Source organism: Podarcis muralis, chromosome 7 (genome assembly GCF_964188315.1).
Source record: "Podarcis muralis chromosome 7, rPodMur119.hap1.1, whole genome shotgun sequence".
In the NCBI taxonomy this organism is placed as follows: domain Eukaryota; kingdom Metazoa; phylum Chordata; class Lepidosauria; order Squamata; family Lacertidae; genus Podarcis; species Podarcis muralis.
The window spans coordinates 61,116,588-61,139,895 of NC_135661.1; the positions used below are offsets into that span (position 1 = coordinate 61,116,588).

A 23,308-nucleotide genomic window follows, 5' to 3' on the forward strand; every position below is an offset into this window, starting at 1 on the left:
TTCCAACCCTATGATTCTGTTCTATGAAACACCATTAATTTAGGGCTTCAGTTGGGGAAGCAGGGGACTTTGGGTTCTAGCATGAAAAGTTAGTGAATGTTGGTTTGTTGTAGCTCAGTATGGCAGAATGAGTGTCCAAACTTGCCCTTTTAAACAAGCTGTACTGTGTTACCTCCCATGGTTATGAAAATATTTCACTACTTGGTTTAAAACCAAGCAAACTGCCCTGCATGTAGAAACCTATGCATTAGGGGAAAGATCCCTAGCCTGGCTCTCTCTCTTGACACTCACTATAGTACTTTTCTATGTGCAAATTGTTTCTTTCTTATGATGAAAGCTGCTCCTTTCTGCTTCTGTCCCCAGCTGATGGGAGCTTCCACACAGAATGCCCAAAGTAGTTACACTGACTCTACTCTTCCTGAACTGCCCACACTCTCAGTTCCAAACAGCTCAGAGAAATCAGCACTACTACAAAAATATATCACCAAATCAGTATTTGGAGAATGCTAGACTGCTAAGTAGTACACAAGGGGCGAAGGTGCACATTCACCCTGATTAGGCTACATTCCTGCTCAAAGCTGTTGACATGAAAAGGGTGAAAATTAATTCAGAGTCCTCAACACTAGCTGTCTGACAATTTACTCAAAATATACTTGTTCCCTGCAAAAAAATTAAAAAAAAAAGGGGATAAGGCATGATTGTGATTTTACTGTCCCTGGTTCTGCCCAAACCTGGTTGTGTGTGTTAAGGCACCAGTATGTCTTCTCCCTTGCTGTGAGTCTCAGCTAAAAAACCAACTATCACCAAATGGCATCTTCCGACGAAAGCATGCTTTCCAGGTTGAAAGCTTGAACCAAACCCAACAATACTGGTGAAAGTCAATGCTGCCGGTTTCTCCCTTTTATTGGGGTAGATGGCAAAGAATTTAAACACCTGTGCTCCTTTATAGGGATTAAAAAATGTAATGGTATTTGCACACAGTAAAACAATCCTGCACTTTGAGTTTCCTCTGGAATTCTAAAGCCGTTTGGCATGGAAATTATACAATATGTTATTTGGGGGAAAGGTCAAAGAGTTCTTATCATGGGGTTGCTGTTCAAAAGTTCTTACTGTAAAAATCTCCTGAAAGGCTGGTAAGAAAGGTGATTCCCACTAAACATCAGGAAGAATTTCCTGATGGTAAGATCTGCTTGACAGTGGAACGGACTCCCTTGCAAGGTGATGGAGTCTCCTTCCTTTGAGGTTTTTAGCAGAGGTTGAATGGCCACCTGTCATAGATGCTTAGTGGAGCTTTGCTTAGCTGATATTCTTGCATTGCAGGGGGTTGGCATAGATGACCCCCCAGGGTTCCTTCCAATGCTACAATTTTATTCTATACTCTCAGGTGGATCCAGGATTACATCTAGAATCTTCTGGACATGACTGAAGCATGCTCCAGTTTAATCAGATTGTGCCTCAAGTTTGTTAAGCAGCCAGAGTAAATTCCAGCTTTAAACCATGCCCCAAATGCCTACACGAATCCCAATTTTGTTTTGTCTGGGAAAATATGGGGCCCATCTACCCTAGTTTACACAAATGGTAGATGAGGTTTTAATGTTCAGTCAACTGTAATATACCTTTGATCGCTTGATGATGGATGCTCAGTAGATGAGGCACATCAAACATGTGTTCTCAATTGTACCACTTCAGACTGCAGGTGGGGCATTGCAGGGCTGTATTTATACTTATCCCTCTACTCTCTGAAATTTTCTGCATGTGGGGTGAGGGGAGTGAGGTAAATAGATGTCAAAGAGAATATTTCCAACCAACTCTCTCCCTGGCAGACTACTGCTATAACCAACACTGAGCTAGATGGATCTGACTGCATGTGACAAATGGGCTGCTCTCGACAATGCAAAGTCTCTAGTCTATTGCCAAGAGTAAAAATCCAATCTAGACTAGTAGTGCAAGATTCTGTCCTTGTAGCAAGAGATGGGGGCTGAGTGGGTTCGTTCAGGTTCTCACTTCAGTAGAGCAGTTGTGCACTCCAGCAGGATGCACAGAATGTAATAACATGGAGAAGAGAGCAGTTTCACAATGCTGCAGGCATTTTTTTGAAATAAATGTAAAAGAAATGTGAGCAACCCTACTATGGTGGTACAGATTTTTTTTTTTTGGGGGGTGGGGGCTCAGCCTCTTTTTCCCTAAAAGGAATCTAAATGAGGAGGGAGGGGGGTCAGAACAAAATGAATTAGCCTTTTTAGACACTGGTGAGGCCACATACAGTAACCAAAAGGACTTAATGACTCTCATGCTGCCATATTCCTCAGGGCATTATTCAAAAAAGCAAGGGAAGTGCATTTGTGAGAAATTGTTCCCCAGCGACAAAATATTGTAGTTCAAGGGCTGGCAAAATGTGACCGACCTGCAATGAATGTGCTAGCTAGGGAAAGATGCTTCAATTTCAACTTTGACAACTGTGCAAATAAGGCTGCCCATCCCCTATGCCAAGAAAGGTCCCTGGCATGGTCCTTACTCTCTAACAATCCTGTCAACACTAGCAAGGACAAAGCAACAATGGCAGCTGTGGTTTAAAAGGCAGGGTTCGAATTGGCCTTATACCTGGAACAAAGACAAGCAGCTGACCTTGACAGAATAAAGCAGAGGTTATTTTAAAGTACAGAATGAGGTGGGTTGAGTCTGGGTGTGTGTGGCAGGTTTTGCAGAAACCTCCAGTCCTTGAACTAGGCTATTAGCATGAAGTACCTACATGAGATGGGGGAGGAAGGAGAGAATGAACACATATGAAGCAACCATTTCTCCATTTGCTAAACCTGCTGCTTTAGTTCAATGTGATGGGTGCTTTTGTGCCCCATACTCTCTGCATCCAGGAAGTCTCGTCAGCCCCAATGCAGCCACTTCATCTTGCATGTCTTTCACTTCCTCTGGCAATTTAACGCTCTTAGATTTCCCTACCAGGTCACGATGTATTCCCCAGAAGGCGATAATCAACCAAAAACAAGCAGCTGGACAACCTCTGGTCTCTGGGTTCTAAAATTGGCCAGAATCAGCTAGAAAAAGGCTCAGAGGTGGGGGACGTGTTGGTGGATCCACTCCCATGTGGTCATAACACAAGGGCTGGAGTGGGTGCTTTGGTTGATTTGACTATCGGCTGCAGGGCGGAACGGAAGGCAATGAGGATGTGGAACGGTGATGAACAGCAAGGCAGTCACTCTCTTTCTCTCTCTGGATCAACTCAAAGGCACCATATCAACTCCACAGCCCCAACATTTCTGGGAGGGATGATCATGGGCAAAGATGAACCAGGAGGAACATCGGGCACTGGCGAGACTCCCGTCCCTGGAGAATGCTGCAGAGGAAGAGAAAACAAGAAGCAAGGCTGGATCCACAGCACAAAAGAGTTAACCTTCTGTCAATGGGCTGGCTGTTAATTCCCTCTACGTTTCTAAAATTAAGAAAGGGTTATAACTAATCCTTGCCTGCTTATTATTCCAAAGTGGTGTGAATTATGTCCAGTCATGTTCAAATCTGATTACCATTTTTTTCCTTGTGGAACCTAAATAAACCAAGTAATTTTACCCAAAACAGCCGTTTATTTATGAAAATATTTACATTGCATCTATATTACCATAGAAAGGAGACCTTGAGGTGTCTACAAACCATCATAAAAGTAACACCAAACGTGGACTCCATCAAGCACCGAGCATAGTCATCTGGAGACAAAAAAAAACTAAATGGGGATTGTGAGGAAGCTTAAGAAGTAGAGTGATTTATGATATGGCCAGTAGTAGTTGGTGGGATTTGTGTGTGGCCATGTTGCTGCATTGCTGCTCTGCTTTCTCAACACCCTAACATCATTCCCTCTTGGCACAGTGTGGGCAGGAGCATTGTATTGGCTTTGCTGTTGCAGGCACACCACGCTGAGCTCCTGCTGCCTTGCCCCTCCCCCTCTCCCTCTGGATAAGCAGCAACAATGCACAATGTTAGGAAAGCAGGTTGGCAATGCAGCAATCCACCTGCACTGCACTGCCAGTCACTACTGGGCATCCCATCCCTATTTATTTGAAATTTATGTCCTAATGCAGAGGCCCAGATCTAGGAAGTCTTTGGCCTGTGTTGAGTCACCAATAACAAGGTTGGGAAACTGCAGCAAATACTTTGCAAATTAAAAACGCTAGATCACTTATGAACTGGGAACAGCTGAACAACACGGCACTTACTGCGCAGGTTTGTTAAGTGCTATACCGCAGTGCACACGGTGCTGACTGTAAACTCTGCCTCGTTGGCCATGATATCCGTCGGCTGCAAGTTGCGGTCATACATGGGGTTTTCAAACGTTCCACGAACATTGGTGTTTTCATGCCCAGCGTAACCATTGAATGGCACCTTCGGTCTCCTTCTGTACCAGACAAAACCAAAAAGAGGAGTCAGAGATGGCCCTGCAGGGCATGCCAGCAGAGAGGCTACTTTGATTGAGCATGGTTGATCAGATATTGGTTGTTCGTCGGGAGTTCCTTTAGACAAGCAGAGTCACTCTCCTCCCTACAAGGTTAAGTATGTTATTTTGCTTGGCGTCCCTCCCGCCCCTGATCAGAGTAAAAAATACACGGTGCCCATATCTTTTCCCCAGCAGGAAGGGACAGAGTTTGGCGGGAAGCGATTTCGAAGCCCATTTAAGCAATTAATGAATAACAATAAACAGGGAAGATTACGCAGCCTCTCTCTGCTTTTCTCCCCTCCACTTGGACTGGCAGACTGGTTAAGAACACACACAAACACAGAGATAGGAAAGCAATACAGAATTTGTATTTTGCTTTCTTGCCTCCCTCCGTTTGCTCCCAGGTTTGCTCACCTGTGTTTGTAGAGATAGAGCACAAACCCTGCAATAATCAGGGCAATGAAAGGCACAAGGATAGCAGCTGCCACTGAACTGCTGTTGGATGCAAATGGATGTCCTATAGACTCAGCATCTCGTTCAATGATGTCTGAAAAGGAAGATGTGCCATTAAATCACACGCCATGCTTTGCTGGGAGACAGAGGCTGGGGGTTCTGAGTCTGGATGGTTCATCCCTCATCATGTGCCCACTATTGCATAGATATTTGCTCAATTCGCATAACTTATGCAGAAAATATTGGCAGATAACTGGAATCCCCTATATGTAAGAAAAAGGGGAATAAATGCCAAAACTAACAAATTAGGTAAAGACTATGGCAAGCAGAAAGCACTGAGGTTTGTCTCAGCCTAGACTCCCTCTATTAGCCAATCAGAATCAAACCTTTTATACATTACAGCTTGAACTGAAAATTTCCCCATTGCATTGCTGTATAAAAATTACAGAAAAAATAGTTATACTGGTATTAAAATAATGTACAAGTAAAAGATTTAAAGAATAGGATTTTTGCACAAAGGCAGGATAACTTACCTAGCCTCTGCAGGCCAAACTGCCCAAAACCTTTGCCATGCACAAACCCCTGGTAGACAAACGTCCCACTCGATGATTCTGGAGTGACCTGTGTATGGGAAGGAGGAACAAACTGCAGAATCCCATGTTTCTGATTACATAAAGATTTTGGGCTTTGGAGGGTGGTTTAGCATAGATTGCTAGACTTTTTCTCCAAAAGCCCCCAAATAATTATTCAATGAAACAACGTAACAGCACAAAAATGATGAAAGTATACATTTTGACAGCAAAGATATGGAGCCCACAGCAAAGAGAACTGATCACACACAGCAGGTTGCTCATCCTGAAAGCAAATCCAGCCCTCCTGAGCAGTCTCTTCAAATGTTGAAACTGCTCAAGTGTAGTGTTGGGTCTGGGTGCTCAATCAGCCACCCAAAGGGCACTGATTCAGCTCATGCTGGTTGGACCAGCACAGAAACTAAGTATGCATGATTCTCCTCTGTCAATGTGCTTCATGCTTATGCTGGTCAGAGAGACAAATGTAGGAGCCAGAGCTAGTGAGTCCCTGCAGATCGCCACTGTTGAACAGCTCTAACTGTCAGACTATTCTTCCTAATGTTTTGTTGGAATCTCATTTCTTGTAATTTAAATTCATTGGTTTGGGTCTTGCCCTCTGGGGCAGCAGAAAACAAGCTTGCTCCATCTTCCATGTGACAGCCCTTCAGATATTTGAAGACCGCTATCATATCACCACTCAGTCTTCTCTTCTCCAGGTTAAACACATCCAGCTCCCTCCACCATTCTTCATAAGGCCTGGCTTCCACCGTGGTGCCCAGAACTGGGCATAGTATTCTAGGTGTGGTCTGACTAAGGCAGAATAGAACAGAGCTATTACTTGCCTTGATCTGGGCACTTCTGTTGATGCAGCCTAGAATTGCATTCATTATTTTTTTGCTGCTGCATCACACTGTTGACTCATCTGAAGCTTGTAGTCTACTAAGATCCCTAGATCATCATCTTTTTTTTACATGTCAACCCAGGTGTCCCTCATCCTATATTTGTGCATCTGATTATTCCTGCCTGAGTGTATATATCTTTATCTTTGTACCTACTGAAATTCATTTTGTTAATTTTGGTCCTGTTCTCCAATCTGCTAAGGTCATATTGAATCCTGATTCTATCTTTTGAGGTATTAGCTGACCCTTCCAGTTTGGTGTCATCTGAAAACTTGATGAGTGCCTCCTCTATTCCTTCATCCAAGTCATTTATAAAGATGCTGAACAACACCGGGCCCAGGACAGAACCCTGCAGCATCCCACTTGCCACTTTTTTCCCAAGATGATGGGAAACCATTGGTGATCATACTAGATTAGGAGCTAAAATCTGGTGAAGTGGAATAGAATCCAGTGAGTTGTGTTGGAGAGGATATTCCATAACTATAGCAACCAGGGGGAGGTCACTACTCTAATTAGTAATCTTATGTTGACTTTTGCTTCTTCAGACTCCCAGTGCAATGGCTCCTGCTGTTTCTTCTTCCCATCCCTACTCCCCCCCACCCTCCGCAGCTCTATACAGCTACCATTGGAACACTTCAGACAAATTCTGAAAGCGTAATGTGTGGATGGGCCAAATGAACAAGACAATACTGGGCTGTGCTAATACTTACATGACCATCTAAAGCCCACTTTTCATTCTTGAATTTGTTCATGAAGATCTCCACCGGTCCTGTAATCTGGTACACCTGGAGGAGCAGGTGGACATCTTCTCTTTTGTAAATACCTGTAAAGAGAATACAATGAGAAGGTTGGTCCTTCAAGAGCTTGTGGCTTCTCTTAGCAAAAAAGAAAAGTGTGTGTGTGGGGGGACTTATTCACACTTCCTCTTGTCTCACTGCTTTTCCCTGGGGAAAATCACTCTTTAGTGCTCATTTGGAACAAACAACAATTTGGGTTTCCTCCAGATTTCCGTTTCCTTTGATTTAACACTAAGGAGTGGGCTTTCCCTGGAAAAGGAGTGGGGCAAGGGGAAAACTTGGACCCATGCTTTCTGGACAGAGGATGAGCCAAAGTGTGGACAAGCCCTGACAGAGACAGAATGAAAGTGACAGTGGTGGGTAATATCCTAGTGATATTGGAGAAGAAGACTTACAAGCTTTTTCACACACTGGACCTGCACTCTCCAGTTGCACAATGCTAGAGTTTAGATGCATTTTATTTCAGATGCTCCTGTCTTCAGGCAGCACTGAATTATTCAGGATGGTGAAATTCCTAAGAGCTCCAAAAAGCTCACTCCAAACAAGGTGGATGGGTGATGAAACATCAGACAAAGGTAAGTGCGAGTGAGTGCGCAGCAATGCATCTTGGAGGCAAAAAAATCCTAACCATGAATAGAGTTTCAGTGGATTGTCTGGAAGCTGACCTCAGCTTGCCTCTTTGATCACTTGTTTTGCCTTGACTGTTGGTTAGATGCCTGAGCAGGGAGGACTAAGGATCACTGCAGTTCACGACTCTACACACTTTATTGCAAGGGACCCAAGGAAACAGCAGTTTCTGGGTCCTAATTGGTCTGATGCAGGAATGAGAAACCTGTGGACCCTCCAACTAGACTGCAACTCCCATCAGCCACAGCCAGCATGGCCAATGGATGATGGGAGTTGAGTTAGCAACATCTGGAAGGCTGCAGGTTCCCTAGCCTTGGCCAAATGCTGCACTTATTTCGGCAGGGAGATAGCTACCTACACTTTTAGCCATAACCTGGCTCCATTAATATACTATTAATTCGCTGTACTGCATACTGCAGGGTAGCCAATGTGGTGCTCTCCAGGCTTTATTAGACTGCAGCTCCCATTATCCACAGCCAGATGGCCAATGGTCAGGGATGATGTGAGTTGTATTACAACCAAATCTGTAGGACACTGCATATTGTGCTAATTAAGTGAAGTATGGAATTTTCCCACTTCTTTATTACCCAACACGGATGGGCAACTGACTGCATCACCTGTGGCAAATGGGGATATACAGAAGCTGACCTACCAGACAGTTGTAGCTCCACACCACTGTGGTCTTTCAAGGTGGCATTGACTTTACTGGTGACTGGGTCATAACTCGTGACAGAGAGCATAGTCAGCTGCTTCTTGCCCATGTACTCATAAGAGCCTTTCCAAAAGGAGTTCTTTGCAAAGACGTCAGCAGGAACTAGGAACAATGAAAGGCAGAACATTTGCAACAAGATGGCAATGGTTAGCCAAAATTGCCTGACCTTCAGTTTCATACTAATTGAAACTGCCCATGGAGTTTCCATGGAACTGTGGTATGGTGTGTGAATGCAGAGCGTATTGCAACTAGGGCAAGAGGTACCACTCAGTGGGAGAGCACCTGATTTGCATGCAGAAGGTCCCAAGGTCAATCTTTGATATCTCCAGGTAAGGCTAGGACATACCCCTGTCTGAAATCCCCAAGAGTCTCTGCTGCTCAGTGTGGAAAATATTGAGCTAGGTGGACCAATAGTTTGACAAATGCAGCCTCCTATGTTCTTAAGGAGAATTTGGTTAGCACCCCTAGGCCAGCCCTTCCCAGTGAAGTGAACTAAGTGAAGTAGGAGCACAAGGATAGGCAAGCAGGACTTTATAAAATGTTGGCAGCCTAGCATACGGTGCAGATGACACATCCCTTCAGAGCTATATCTATGAGCACAAAGGGTTTTGCTCACCACTTGGGTTCAAGGTTGCTAGGAAATCTGCAGAGACATAACTTAGAGGAATTATTATAAGGTATATTGATATGGGGCAAATAGGACTCAAGCCTTAGGATATGGTTCAGGATAGCAGAAGGGGTGGCTTACCCTTTAATTCTGCATTGCTCACTAAAACTACCTGGTCCTCTTACACTGAGATCATTCAGTACACCGAGCACACAGACTTTATACTGGTGCTTACAACTTTAATGCGCATATGGGGCAAAAAAAGCTTCATTTATCTGTGAATTTATCTTCCTTTACTTCCAATTAAGAGCACTCATTTAAAGTATTTTAGTTGATTAATGGAATGAGTTTTGATCTATTAATCAGTTAATTATTTGATTCCACTTGCATAAATTTGCAAGCACTGATTCCGTTGGGGGAGTGGAATGGGTTCTGTGCCGTTTCTTGTTTGAGCTGATTTTCTAAATTTGGTACTAAGGTTTTAATAAAGGAAAGCAGTACCTGACACCTTGGGAAGAGGCAGGTCCCTCGCAGTGCCCACTGGTCTCCCACTGGGACGGATGTCCGCTATAAAAAAAGAGACAAACAAAGGTCCGTTCTCTAAGCAGCGCAACACACAGGTCTGCCATAACATGTGAGGATACAAGAGGACCTTTCTGAATAAAGGGGAACATTGTTGGGGTGGGAAGGGTTAGGTGAAAGACTACAGGGGCTTTCTTGGTAGAGATCTATAAAATTGTTGTTATAGGTTTTGGGGTCAGTCTGGATGATACCTCTGGGTACCTGTGATTCTGTAATCCAGTGAGGTCTAGAATCTATAAGAGGGAGCTTGCTGAATCAGTAAAAGTAGTTCCTTTTTCAAGGTGGTCTTGACCGGCCTCATCAGCTAAGTTAGCTAAGAAGAGATGTTGCCATAGTGACAACTGGATATGCTTCCAGGAGGGGGATAGCCATGTCCTCTGCACACACCTTGTTGGGCATCAAGTCATCCTAGGAGTTAGTTTTTGGTTTGTGAGTTTTGGCTGGTGCTGGAAGCTGGAGACACAGAGGCCTATCTACTCTGTGCTGGACCCAAAACTGTGACATGGGGCTTCCCTGGAAAGCTAATGGGGAAGCAAGATCTGCTGAGGCATTAATGTTGTGAGCCCTTCTATCTTATGCTTAAGCTATATTTACGTGTATATGAAAACATATATCCTACAGACACCACAGTCTTCACTGGCCGTCATTCCAAGAAAACTGAACCCTGGGAAAGCAGTGGAACACCTAGAGTCTCTCACCTCTTGGCGATTGGGACGCAAGCAACACTGAATGGGGAGAGACAAGACGGAGGATTTTCTTCCCCTGTGTATGACAGGCAATAGGAAGTAACTCTTTCTGCAGTGCATAATTCAGAAGACATGGCCTTTCTTAAATGGCTTTTTTTTTTTAAAGGACTAGCCAAATCCACAGAGGAGAGATCAATTTATGGGAGGAGTAAGGAAGCTTTTTTGGACCATGGATGCCCATATCTTTTGAGGAACCTGCAGGTCAGGGAATGCATGGCCCAGCATTGGGTGGAGGCAGAGGCAAGAATGGGTGGTGTAATGTGTGTGTGTGTGTGTGTGTGTGTGTGTGTGTGTGTGTGTGAATGAAATGAATGAATGGCCAGGATAGTGCAGGATATAAATGCGATCTTGCGATCTCTCTCTCTCTCTGAGTCTGCAGGCAAAGGACAAATTTCAGCCTCATCACAGAATGCTTACCAAGGCAAATAGGGGGCTTCCCTGTCCAACTGCCATCTGCTTTACAGGTCCTGTGTTCTGATCCTCCGGTCAGGTAAAAGCCACTCTGGCAAGAGTAGATCAGGGTGTATCCGAGGGAGGGCAGGTCCAGAGCGCCCACGTTGGCATGGGATGGGGTTTCTGGCTCCTTGCAAGTGTGAGCTAGAATTATACAAAGAGAGTACCCTGAAAACTCAACACAATTTACACCTACATAAACTCTATACAGTTATGGAGATGGACATCATTTCTAAGGAGCAGGAGGGCCCAGTAGGAGAGGCTGCTGGGCTGGATGGGGAGGTCCTGTGAGCTGCAAATGACCCACTGGTTAGAGCTTCCCCCTTGCCAAAAAATGATTTAGCTGCTCAAGCCAGTCCTATTGAGATCAGTCAGGAAGAGGTGCTCATTGTAAGATGCCAGGGGTCTCTGATAGTGGGATTCAGAAACTTATTTGTTTATTTTAATTATTTATATACCACTTAATGATGTTGTTTCCGAGCAGGGTACAATAGCTTTACTCTTTGAACCATCATTGCAGCTTAACAGGTAAGGGAGCAGCTGCACTTCAGCACCCCCAGTGTGGATGGCCAGAGAGTGGTATTGCACCAAAAATCTCTGTAAGCTCTGGGGTTAAAGCTGCTGACTCTGGCCTACTGCCTCAGTCAGAGCAATGTGTTGCTCAGCCACAAAGCACAGGGACTTTAAGACTTTGGCTTAAAGCACACCCTCTGATAAATGCAACCTCTTAGATCTCACCCCTATTTCCTTTTGTGCCATGTTTCTAGACACAGATTTGTGCTTCAAAGCTCTGTGTCTGAGCACTTTTTTTTTGCCCCAGTGCTTTCCACATGAAAATCCACACTTTATCTCTGAAAACAATTCCACAGAAAGCCCAAATTGCTGCTTGTTCTGATTCAGCATTAAAGAGTGGGTTTTCACAGGGATATCACCAGGGAAAAAGGAAGGAAGGAAGGAAGGAAGGAAGGAAGGAAGGAAGGAAGGAAGGAAGGAAGGAAGGTGCTTGGACGTGGAACACGTGGACATGTCCCTAGAAAGTGTGGGGCAAAAGGATGAGCACTTAAACTAAGAATGGCCAGTGGGAATTTTGTTTATTCCCCAGACCTTATTGCTGTATCAAAGCTTAGCTGCTTGCCAGAGTGGAAGTGGAAGATGTCACAAGGGCAAAAGTGTCATAAGCTCCCCTTGCGATTGTGCTGCTACTCTGAGCACTAGGCTCACTAACCATGAGAGGAATATAAGGAGAAGGGCTGCAGAACTCAGTGGCACAGCATATGCTTTGACCCCCAGCTTCTCCAGCAGTAGGGCTGTGAAAGACATCTGCCTGGGTTTATGGAGAGCAGTTGCCAGCCAGTGTAGACAGTGTACACTTGAATCTAAGCAAGTTTCCTATGAATGGCTTTCAGAATGCCAATCCCTGCTTCATCATTTTCTGGCCCATCTGCTTCCCAGCTGGACTCCTTGCCTGGATGGAAGCCACTGGCTTCCAGACCACCAACCCGTACATTTTTCATGGGGCCATTACAAAATCTGAAGGCAGTCTAGGAGACTTGCTTCACCACACACCCCAAACCCCAGGATTTTAGTGCAGGCTGCACCCCAAAAGCCGGCCAAGACATTCTGCTTCACATCAGGCTGCAATACTCACGGATGCAATCAGGCTGCATTCCACTCCATGTCAGGTTTGGGAGACAAGCCCGCGTGGTGGAGCCCTGCAACAGGTATCCTTTGTGGCACTTGAAATAGACGATGCTCCCGATCTGTTGGTATGGAGAAACAGGGACTGAGAGGTGGAAAGAAAAGGGGTTTACAGCCTTTACAGCCTTGGAACCTGCCTGCAATTGCAAGCTGTGAGATGTGGCCCAATAAACTTCAGGTGGCATCTTTAGGCAGCTCAGGCACTCTCGCAGCCACCCTTCCCAGAATGATGCTTTGAGAGCCTCTCTGGACTATTGAGAAGGGTATATGTATTCCAAATAAATAATAATAAAAATAATTGGTGCTTTTTAGAGTGCAGCAGGGACTCTACTGTTAAAGTTAGGGTGAAAGAAATAACCTAAGCAGGGGGGAAGTGGGCTAAAACGAAGAGGAGGAGTGGGGTGGGGGCAGTGGCAGCAGCACAATATCTTGTGCCAGCCCAGTTTACGAAAGGCCATGCATAGCAGTAGCCAGAATGTTGGACTGCAGAGAAGTTCACTGGGTGACCTTGAGCCAGTCATTCTATCTCAGCCTTGGATTGTGTGTCTAATGCATGCTGCTCTAAGTTTCTTGGATAAAGATGTAATAATCAATAAACAGGTATATACACCAGGATGGCGCTCAGCACATGAAGGGAAGGGCAACAGAAATAGGAAGTTGTGAGAACCAGCACTTGCATCCCACTGTCAAGGGAGGAGGAGAGGAGCGGATTTAATTCTGAGCGACGAGTAGTCATTAGATGCAGGGGTTGGTTTAGCCCCTACCTCAGTTCAGGTGATTAAAGGTTCAGCATCAGATTAAAGGTTTATCTAGTACACAGCATCCCATTTTCCCACAATGGACAACCAGCTGCCTCTGGAAAATCCACAAAGCAGAACTGGACCACAATTGCCCTGCCTCCCACTGTTGTTCTTCAGCAACTGGTATGCTGCCTCTGATCCTGGAGATCGCAGGTGACCACCATGACCAGTAGGGAGTACTTCTGCACACAGTACCCAGCTAACCTATGGAATCTGCTGCCACAGGATATATTGACAGCTAACAGTTTCAAAAGAAGGACAAGACAAATCCCTGAATGATAATGGTAGTGACGGCCACTAGTCACAAAGAGTCAACATCTCTGTGAATCACCAGTTGCTGGGAACAATTATTGCTCCTCATGTGCTTCTCAGAGACATTTGGTTGACCACTGTGGGCAGCAGGATGCTGCATGAGGTAAGCCTTTCGTTTGGATTCAGTAGGGTCTTCATATGCAACACATTTGCACTTCAGTTCAATCAAAGGAATCATTCTGTGTCTGAGAAACGTTATGTGGAAGGGAGGAAGGGAGACTAGATTAAATTGATGGAAGGATCGAGAGATACTATGCATCAGGCAGATAAAGGAGTTCATTTAGAGAGAGGAGAGAATAAAATTAGATCAATAAAGAGGCAATAATAATTACCTGATAACCTTGGGAGTTGTTTTGCATTCCATAAAGGGGCACACCAGGATCTATACATGTTGTGTGTGTTGAGTCTGATTAGAAGCAGACAGAAATGTAGTAAAAGATTGAAGAGCAGGGAAGAGTTAATGACACTATTAATCTAGCATTATTTATCTCCATTTATCTTGCTTAATTCCAACAAGTGAGCTGTGGCAAAGGGATGGGTGAATCTGTCAATTTCAGTTTTTTTCAGCTTCTCATCCTTCTAGTTGTAAGTTCAGCTCTCCACATCAGTTTGTGATTTATCTAAAGAATCCTTCATGAAAGTCCACCAGCATTTTGGTATGACTTTCTCCTACTATACACAATGTTACCTAATGTATGCATTTTTGCAAGCAATTTCCCCTAACAGAATGCAATTTTATGCTATTTTCACTAATCATAAAATGCACATTTCCCCCTAATACACACAAATTTGCACACAATGTTTATTTAGATAACTGGATCATTAAATTCAGAGAAGTATGAGTCATGAAGGATAGCTTTGATTTTGTTCAATGATGGTTATGGGAAGTGCAAAATAGGTAGATTCCCATTAAATCCAAACCAAACTGAATTTGGTTTGCCATTCTTCCCTATGGTTCTGATGAATGTTGCACTGGGAACTTCTGGGCTGACAGTTTTACACTACAAGGCTCCATGAGCCCTCCCCCAATCTTGTGTGTCTGGATATTTAAAGTAGTAGCCTGAGACAAAGATCTTATCTCAGGTGTTGACTGGGAAAGGGAGAGGACTGAAGATCCCATCAACTGCAGTAGGGGAGGCACACAAGGAGTCAGGTGTCTCATACCCTGGTCTAGCAACCATACCAATCACTCTCACTCCCCTTCTCTCTCTCTCTATATATACACACACCCATCCATATGTATATATGTATATGTGTGTGTACATACACACACACACACACCCCTTCTAGACATTTTGTTGTCCACTTTCAGCACTCACTGGCTCATAGCTTTCATTGGTGAAATGCCCCACCAAAATGCCCTCTTACCTATGCAGCTTGGCTGTGTTCCACTCCACGATCCATCAGATTGACAGAACCTCCTTGCTGATCCCACCAGCACCAGTGGAGGCAAACAGGAATACGAGACAGAGGAGCGATACGTGAAGCCCCGGTCTTCACGCCTCCCTTCAGCTGGGATTCCCGGGTCACCACAGAAAACGGCTGTAACAGAGCAGTTAGGCTACCTTAACAAAGGTGACCAGTTCAGTAAGGCAAACGATTCCCAACTCAAATGAATCCTCCGATTATAGACACATCCCACATAGAGCTGCAATGTTAAAGAAAAATCAGCTTCCGACATGAGGGGTAGGCGAGCATCATTCAGTACACTTCTGCCTTGTCACCAATTACTGTTTAATTAATTTCCTTCTACCCACCATCTCCTAGCAGAAGAGTTGAAGGAGAATGAAAGGTAAGCTTCCATTTTTCACCCCTGCTTTGGTTTACATTTAAAATGTATCTTCAATTGTACAGTGGAAAGTCATCATGTGGCACCGCATTAAACAAGAAATCTTGTTTTGTTCTACAACAGGTGAGGGGAGGTGCGCAGTACATGAGCTCCCCCCACCCTCAATCTTTTGATAGCCATTGTCCGGGGAGGGCGGTGGGAAGAAGGCACCTTAATGCCAAGCTTTCCTATGGCAAGTTATTTTAAGAGAAGCCAATGCAGCGGTGGTGTGGGCCGATGAAACTCTCTCTGCACAGAAACAATCAAAGCTTGTTCAATCACACACAGTTTGCGCTTGGAGAAGGATTTAGCATCTAGCAAGCCTTCAAACACTTCCTCAGCATCAAGGGCTAAGTCTGCAAACAGAGCTTAGCTTCTCATTTTCTGTCTAAATGAAAGGCAGGTTTGAAAAGGGGTCAGCAAATGCCACCCAGCATTTCCCTCTGGTGCAAGAACGAAGAGGATGGGTTGTAAATTGTGGATTTGATGACACCTTTGGATCAGCGGTTTGTGTGTTAAGTAGGACTCACAAGTAGAGTAGAGTGGGGTGGGCTGAGGCTGGGCCACTTGAACCAAGGGAGTGCTTACAGGTCCCCCTGCTCCGCTGCAAGAGCCTGCACCCTGCCATTTCTCTCCTGCCTTGATTCCCTTTTGGGAAAGCAAGTAACCTTACCCGCTCTGCCTTTGATAGACAGGGACATTTGGGAAATGGCATGAAGTCTGGGCTCAAGTTACTTCAGTGGTGCTTCCACAGGCCTCTGGGTCCTGGCCTTAGCCCAAAGCAGGTAATGTCTGGAGTGAAATATGTCCCACCCATTCCACTTCCAATTTTCCCCTACAGCACAGCTGAGATTGCATGCTTACGAAAACACTGCGGAAGTTCTCCGCTCCATGATCCATTCCCTTCGCAGGTCAGAATTGCGGGCAGGGATAGCTGGTATCCTTCCAGGCAGCTGTAGCTCACGCTTGATCCCCAGCTGAAATCTGACCCCACAACTTTTCCATTGGGGACAACCTGAGGAGGTTTGCAGATGATAGCTGGGCAGAGAGAACAAAAGGGCACATTCATTCCCAGGTAACCATCAGGGATGAGCAGAATCCAGTGGTTCAACTCCCCAACGTTTTGGCAGACAATGGAATGGATCCAGATTAGATCTCAGCATCCAGAATGAATAATGCCAGGGGTGGGAAAGTACACTAGGGGTCATATCCAGGCTTCTGTCAGGCCCTTGGGACTCTCTCCTCAAACCATGGCTCCCCCCCCCTCCGGCAACATCCTTCACTGTTCCTACTCCATGCCTTCTCTAAATACTGCAGTCAAGGGCTGCAGTAATGTTTCTTGCTTGCCTAAATAGAGAATGCATGACTGGGACGCAGTCTATTGTACAACAATCACTTTCACTGCTCAGTTTACTTTTATCTTTGGTCTCAGCCATCATTGGTACACAGTCCCCATAAATTTGTCCATGAGGAAGAAAGTAAGGGAGGCAAGCAGGCCCAATGAGGTTGAAGTTAGTGCCTGGGGCAGAATCATACTAGTGGAGGTGATCTTTCAGATAACATGGCCCCAAACTGTTTGGAGCTTTAACCATCAAAACCAGCACTGCTTCATTTGGCGGCCCTCGCAGATAGGCATTCATTGGTTTAAAAGAGAAGAGCAAAAACCCACCAGGTCTCTCTTTTCCAAAGGAAATTGACTTCACAAATGCCCAGTCTGCCCTTTCCACTTGGGAAAGGGAATAATCAAACACTGCATGGATATAGATGGCCCCCATTAACAAGGGGACAAGATGACCACAGCATACATGCAACCAGCCATACAGTAAGCTGGCCATCTGGAACATCTGTTGTATGGTAAAGTGGACTTCAACACACATGCACACCCAGTCAGAAACCCATGGAAGGAATAGTAATTTTCTCCTTGTCCTATTTACTGTGTGTGCAACCATGATAATTGCAACTTTGACAAATGGTTGTCCATATCAAGCGCTGCAATCCAAATTTCTTTGGAAAATCTCAGATTATATTCCCAGGCATACAATGCATCTTTAAAAAAACAACAACCTTAATCCTGAAGATGCTGAACAAATAGGCCTTACCTTTGCAGACAGGTTTTGTTCCATTCCATGTCCGGTCCTTGGTGCAGGTCAAAGCAGAGGCTCTGTCTGTCTCCATCATGTAGCCAGGCATGCACAGAAACGTGACAGTCTTATTGTAGGTAAAGTCATTGCCCAACCGAATGCCATTGGCTGGCACTCCAGGATCCCCACAGTTAATAACTGGGTGGGAAGAAAAACACATAAAGTGGTTACATTCTCAGAATGTCTCCAAAGCAAAGTTGCAAAGCTGGCCTCTGAATAATGAGATATAATGAGCAAATCTTCACTTCAGTTCTAAATATAAACCTGTATTTTCTCCAGATTGCAGATTTGCGTGGGTGAAAGCAGAGAATGGTCATTTGCCTAATTCCTAAATGATGTGCTGGGTAAGGCTAAGCTAAAATGCCACACACACCTAAATAATTTGTGGCCCTATTCACAGACTGCAAAAATGAGAGGAAGCATTTCACTGATTTTTGGGTGCCTATGTGATTTCTAGCACATGAAAATCACTGAAGCTCTCTTATGGTTCTGATTAGCTGGTGTCTGCCATTCCCCCCAGCCCCTCCACTAAAAAAAAAAGTCTAATTGCAGGGAGTATTCTAGGAGGAAATTGTGGTTGCCAGGAAATAGTGGCTATATTTTAGTGGCAGCTACCCCAAAAGTCCTTTAAAACGGGGGTACTTTGTATCTCTCTGTGTGAAGGTTACAGCCACCATCTTCAAAGGAGCTGAAGTGACCCCCCCAAAAAAAAACCAAGAGAGAAGGGGGAGAGTTTCACCCCCTTTTATGATTCAAACTCCACCCCTACCCCCCATTTGAGTACATGCCGCCTAGGGCTGATGGCATTCCAAAGCATCTGAAAGGCAGTAGGTTGAAGAGGGCTGATATAGAAAAAGAAGGGACCAAATGGGAGTGGTGGATGCAAATAAACTGCAGTATGGCTATTCAATTGTTCATCATTAAGATTAAGAGCCTGATCTGGACTCTTCCAATGGCATCTGGCTAATTGGTGTTGAAAAAGAGGGAGGACTAGACAAGGTGGATGAAATTTTGGTCAGTGTACAGTGGTACCTCTGGTTAAGAACTTAATTCGTTCTGGAGGTCCGTTCTTAACCTGAAACCGTTCTTAACCTGAGTTACCACTTTAGCTAATGGGGCCTCCTTCTGCTGCCACGCTGCCGCAGCACGATTTTCGTTCTCATCCTGAGGTAAAGTTCTCAACCCGAGGTACTACTTCTGGGTTAGCAGAGTCTGTAACCTGAAGTGTTTGTAACTCGAGGTACCACTGTATATATAATGTCTTACTGGATTGCTCCCAGCTGCTCTTGAGCTACTCACCTGTACACTCTGGGGTACTTCCAGTCCAGGTCCCATTGACCGTACAATGCCTGCTGAGCACCCCCGTGGAGTAATAGCCATCCCGACACTTGTAAATGATGGAGCTTGAAAACACCAGGCCATCATTAAATGTCACTATTGCATTGCTGGGAGTCCCAGGGTTTCCACAAGATATAACTGCAATGACCAAATAAAGGTAAAACAAGAAGTGTCAAAGGTTACTTATGAAAGCTACATTCTAGAAGCATTTAGATTGGTGTATGTAGTTGACTTAGGACAAGGTTCCCCAAACTTGGGTCTTCAGTTGTTTTTGCATTACAATTCCCATAATCCCTTCATCCTGCTAGCTATTGACGATGGCAGTTGAGGTCCAAAAACAGGAAAATAAACCACTTGGACCTGTGCCTGGAAAGCATGGTGCAAAATGAAGTCTGGATGAGTCCTGCATCTGCTCACAAGATGTGTAGGACCAAACAGCTGTAAAAATGTATAGGAAAACACAAATAAATGAACAGCTGTCTCCTTTATTTTCCAAAGGAATCAGGTTCCCTCTCTCCTTTATATATAGTAACTGCCCAGTTAAGTTTCCTCAACATGCCAACATCCTTTGTGACATAGCCAGTCCAGCCACGTTTTGGTACTGAGAAGTTTGGCTTTAGAACTCCTGTTGAAGGTTCCAAATGCTGCTTCCTCCAGATCAGGTGGCTTTTAAAGAATATGAGCTTCTGCACAGGAGTTGTGGAAAATATGACCTTCATCTCCTCAGTTAAACATATGTATTAAAGATTATCAACCTAGAAGGCTCAAGAACAGGAAATCTGGCCTTTTACCTGATCCTTATTCAGGATTTTTGATCCCACTCGCTCCCCTTTATGTTTTCCTTGCTGCTGAAACAACACCCTGCAATTGCTCCCTAACAAGACACTACAATGCATTTGCTGAAAGCCTGCTTTGGAACAAAATGCTGTTGAAAGCCTTCAGCGCCCTTTAAAGTCCTTGCTTGGAGCTGGCTATTTCACACACTTTTAAAATTAAACAGTAACTTACATTTTGCTTGAAATGCAAAGCAAGACGTGCCAGCATGGGGGAGAGGGATGGCGACAACAACAGCAACACACTCGGGCAATGTAAATGTACCTTTGACGGTCATATCAGAATACGGAGCAGGGGGACATTTGCCAATTGAAAGAGAACACAGCGGCATTGATTTCAAAATGTGTTCAGCCTTTTGTGGCATTCAAGGGGCTTGATTTTGAACAAAAGTCTGCTTTGGAAATCCAGTCGGGGGTATGAATGTGCAAATCAACGATGAAAACAGCAGCAGCAGCGATTGAAAACTATTTTTGTGAGATCCCGTGATGTCCATTTGTCCCCACACCACTGGCCCAGTTGCTCCCATGCTCGGATGAAAGAAACTGGGAGAAGGACAGGGGACAGCTTTGGCTGGCTGACTCGTTTTTTGTTTTAAAAAAGAAAAATGCCCATTTCCATGTTTAAAAATTGCTGGAAATTAAAGTTAAATGAAGCCTGACACTTGCGCACGGAAAATGGGTCTGGGATACAAGGCAGCCTCTGTCGCATAAAGCAGAGAAGATAATACAGCAGACTTCTAACGCAGAGCGATTAATTAACTCGCTTCATTTCAAACCATTTGTGGCCTTTGAAATACTGATTGGGATCCCCCCCCCCTTTAAAAAAAGAAATCCTTTTTTCCCCTGTGAATTTTTATAATTATAGAAAAAAGACTTCAAATTAATAATCCCACCAGAGAGTAAGTGCTGTTCTTTTCACTGCAGATGAACTAGACCAGAAGGAAGCCTATTCCTATGTAGGAAGCTGCCTTATGCTCAGTGAGGCTATTGGTGCATCTTGCTCAACGTGGTCTACCAAGTCTGGCAGTAGCTCTCCCAGCTCTACCTGGAGATGCCATTCGGGATTGAACCTGGGACTTCTGCATACCACTGAGCTACGGCCCCTTCCCCGTCCCTGCCATTTCACCATGACTTGGAGGAAGAGGGTGTGGGGCAGCAGGAGATGTTGGTCTTGGGGAAGCTGCATCTCCCCACCAACTGCTTTATACCCCGCCCACTCTGGGCGGCTCCCAACAGAAGATTAAAATACAATAATACATCAAATATTAAAAGCTTCCCTAAACAGGGCTGCCTTCAGATGTCTTCTAAAAGTCTGATAGTTGTTTATTTCTTTGACATCTGATGGGAGGGCGTTCCACAGGGTGGGTGCCACTACCGAGAAGGCCCTCTGCCTGGTTTTCTGTAACCTTGCTTCTTGCAGTGAGGGAACTGCCAGAAAGCCCTCAGCACTGGACCTCAGTGTCCGGGCAGAACGATGGGGGTGGAGACGCTCCTTCAGGTATACTGGGCTGAGGCCATTCAGGGCTTTAAAGGTCATAGGGGTTGGTGGCAGACTGCCACAAGTCTGGGGGTTTACAATGGAATCCTAACCATGTCTATGCAGAAGCAGGGATGGACGAGAAACCCAGTTTGGTCTGCAGATGAAGGCGAACCTACCTAACCCAAGTTCCATGAAGCACAACGCGAACCAAAACACAACCATCCTTCAAAATTCATACTACTCTGAATTTTGCAATGCTGTTCCCAAGCCAAGTAATGTGAATACAACTGTTTATAAACAGGGTAAAATGTGTGTTGAAAAACACTGTATTAATGAAAATAACATGCACTAATGTATTTTGTTATATAAAATTGGTTTGCCAAAATGTGTATATTAGGCTGAATAGCATACAAAACTGCGCGAGTTAGGAGTACAGGCAACGGGCAATTTAGGCGTGTCCAAATGATGTGTGATCACGTGCACACACACACACCACCAAACCCAGAAGTAGCCCCAAAATGTCATAAAGATGTCATGGAAAGGGGGGGGGGACAGGGGTGCCAGGGCAGAGCAGGCTTAGGTGTGCTCTGCCAATGTGCATGTGGCTCTCGAATGTAACTTCCACTCAAAACGAGGATAGCATGTAATTCATGCTAAAATGCTGGATCTCTCTTTTTCTTACTAACAGCTGAATCTGACTTCAAAGCTGCGGACAGGCCATAGCCCTCCACTGGACCTGAGGGCAGCCGGTACTTGACGCAGAAACTAGCTTCCTGGCAGGTGAGCCGCTGTGGATTACTGGGAGGAAGAGAGGGAAGAGTGAGACATTGGGGAGGCTGGCGTGGGGTGGAAGCACCAGGGGAAGCCCATCTGCCACTCCTGCCAGTGCATTTGTACCTTGCCAACCTCCTTGCCTTCTCTCCCTTTGCCCCACCCCCGTTTCCAGCCCATAGAGAAAGAGGTGCTGAAGAGAGGGAGGTCATGGCCATTGTGGAGCTCTGAGTTGCTTAAAGCAGGTCAGACCTAGGAAAGTAAAGTCAGAGAGCTGATCTAGGAGGTTTTCTTTGGGGTTGCCTGCTAACAACATCCTTCTGTGATTCACATTTGGACGTCAGCCCTTCGAATACCTTCTCCTTCCGCTCTCTTTGTCCTGAATACAAATCAGAAGAGCCTGTGAACTACACATCACTATGAATTACTTTCTGTCCCCTGATCGGTAAGCGCCTAACATTAAAGGATCCGCATTAGGGGCATAATATTCCTATTATTCATAAAGCTGTGATTAAAAAGTCTTGCCTGGGATCTGTATTCCTGCTTGCTTTTGAACTTGACAAGTTATTTATCCTGAGATTAATGTACATAACTCCTCCCTAGCTCAAGCAATTTTTTTTTAAAAGAACATTTTTGATAGCACGGGGAGGAATCAAACCCTTCAGACCCCAGTATATTAATAAATGGGACACAGCGTCATTGGCTACATCAATTCAGAATAAATTTCCAACTCATTTGCAAAGTGCTCGGCTTTCTGATCAGCCAGGGAGACGCATGAGCTCGCTTGGGTCTTCTTGCGTGTCGTTTCCCTGCCTCTCTCCGGCTTTTGTGGCTTCTGCTGATTGATTTTTAAGTATTTCTATAACAGCATCTGCCTGAAAAGGTTGCCTGAGGTTTATCACACCGGATTACCTGATTTTACTTCTTCTTTTCTACATGTAACAACAGTCGACACAAAATGATTTTTTAAAAATAAAAATAAGAATCTGCATATAAATGTTTAGGAGGCTTCTAATAGGACATTTTAGGGACGCGGGTGGTGCTGTGGGTAAAAGCCTCAGCGCCTAGGGCTTGCCGATCGAAAGGTCGGCGGTTCGAATCCCCGCGGCGGGGTGCGCTCCCGTTGCTCAGTCCCAGCGCCTGCCAACCTAGCAGTTCAAAAGCACCCCCGGGTGCAAGTAGATAAATAGGGACCGCTTACTAGTGGGAAGGTAAATGGCGTTT

At 45.0% G+C, this 23,308-nt stretch overlaps 1 protein-coding gene across 2 annotated transcripts in view; it reads right to left on the bottom strand.

The window, feature by feature from the left end:
• Window positions 1-677: 677 nt before the first annotated feature.
• CSMD2 (CUB and Sushi multiple domains 2) overlaps window positions 678-23,308 on the bottom strand; it is a 477,324-nt gene continuing 454,693 nt past the window's right edge. For both annotated transcript variants that reach the window (XM_028738980.2, XM_028738982.2), the window contains 14 exons: window positions 18,962-19,138; window positions 17,621-17,800; window positions 16,386-16,559; window positions 15,062-15,235; window positions 14,026-14,099; window positions 12,532-12,643; window positions 10,848-11,027; window positions 9,604-9,669; window positions 8,436-8,597; window positions 7,070-7,182; window positions 5,425-5,512; window positions 4,853-4,985; window positions 4,221-4,399; window positions 678-3,349 (listed from right to left, as the gene is read on the bottom strand). In XM_028738980.2, the coding sequence (XP_028594813.2) occupies window positions 4,240-4,399; window positions 4,853-4,985; window positions 5,425-5,512; window positions 7,070-7,182; window positions 8,436-8,597; window positions 9,604-9,669; window positions 10,848-11,027; window positions 12,532-12,643; window positions 14,026-14,099; window positions 15,062-15,235; window positions 16,386-16,559; window positions 17,621-17,800; window positions 18,962-19,138 (1,793 nt within the window). In that variant the 3' untranslated portion in view covers window positions 678-3,349; window positions 4,221-4,239. The remainder of the gene's footprint in view (window positions 3,350-4,220; window positions 4,400-4,852; window positions 4,986-5,424; window positions 5,513-7,069; window positions 7,183-8,435; window positions 8,598-9,603; window positions 9,670-10,847; window positions 11,028-12,531; window positions 12,644-14,025; window positions 14,100-15,061; window positions 15,236-16,385; window positions 16,560-17,620; window positions 17,801-18,961; window positions 19,139-23,308) is intronic.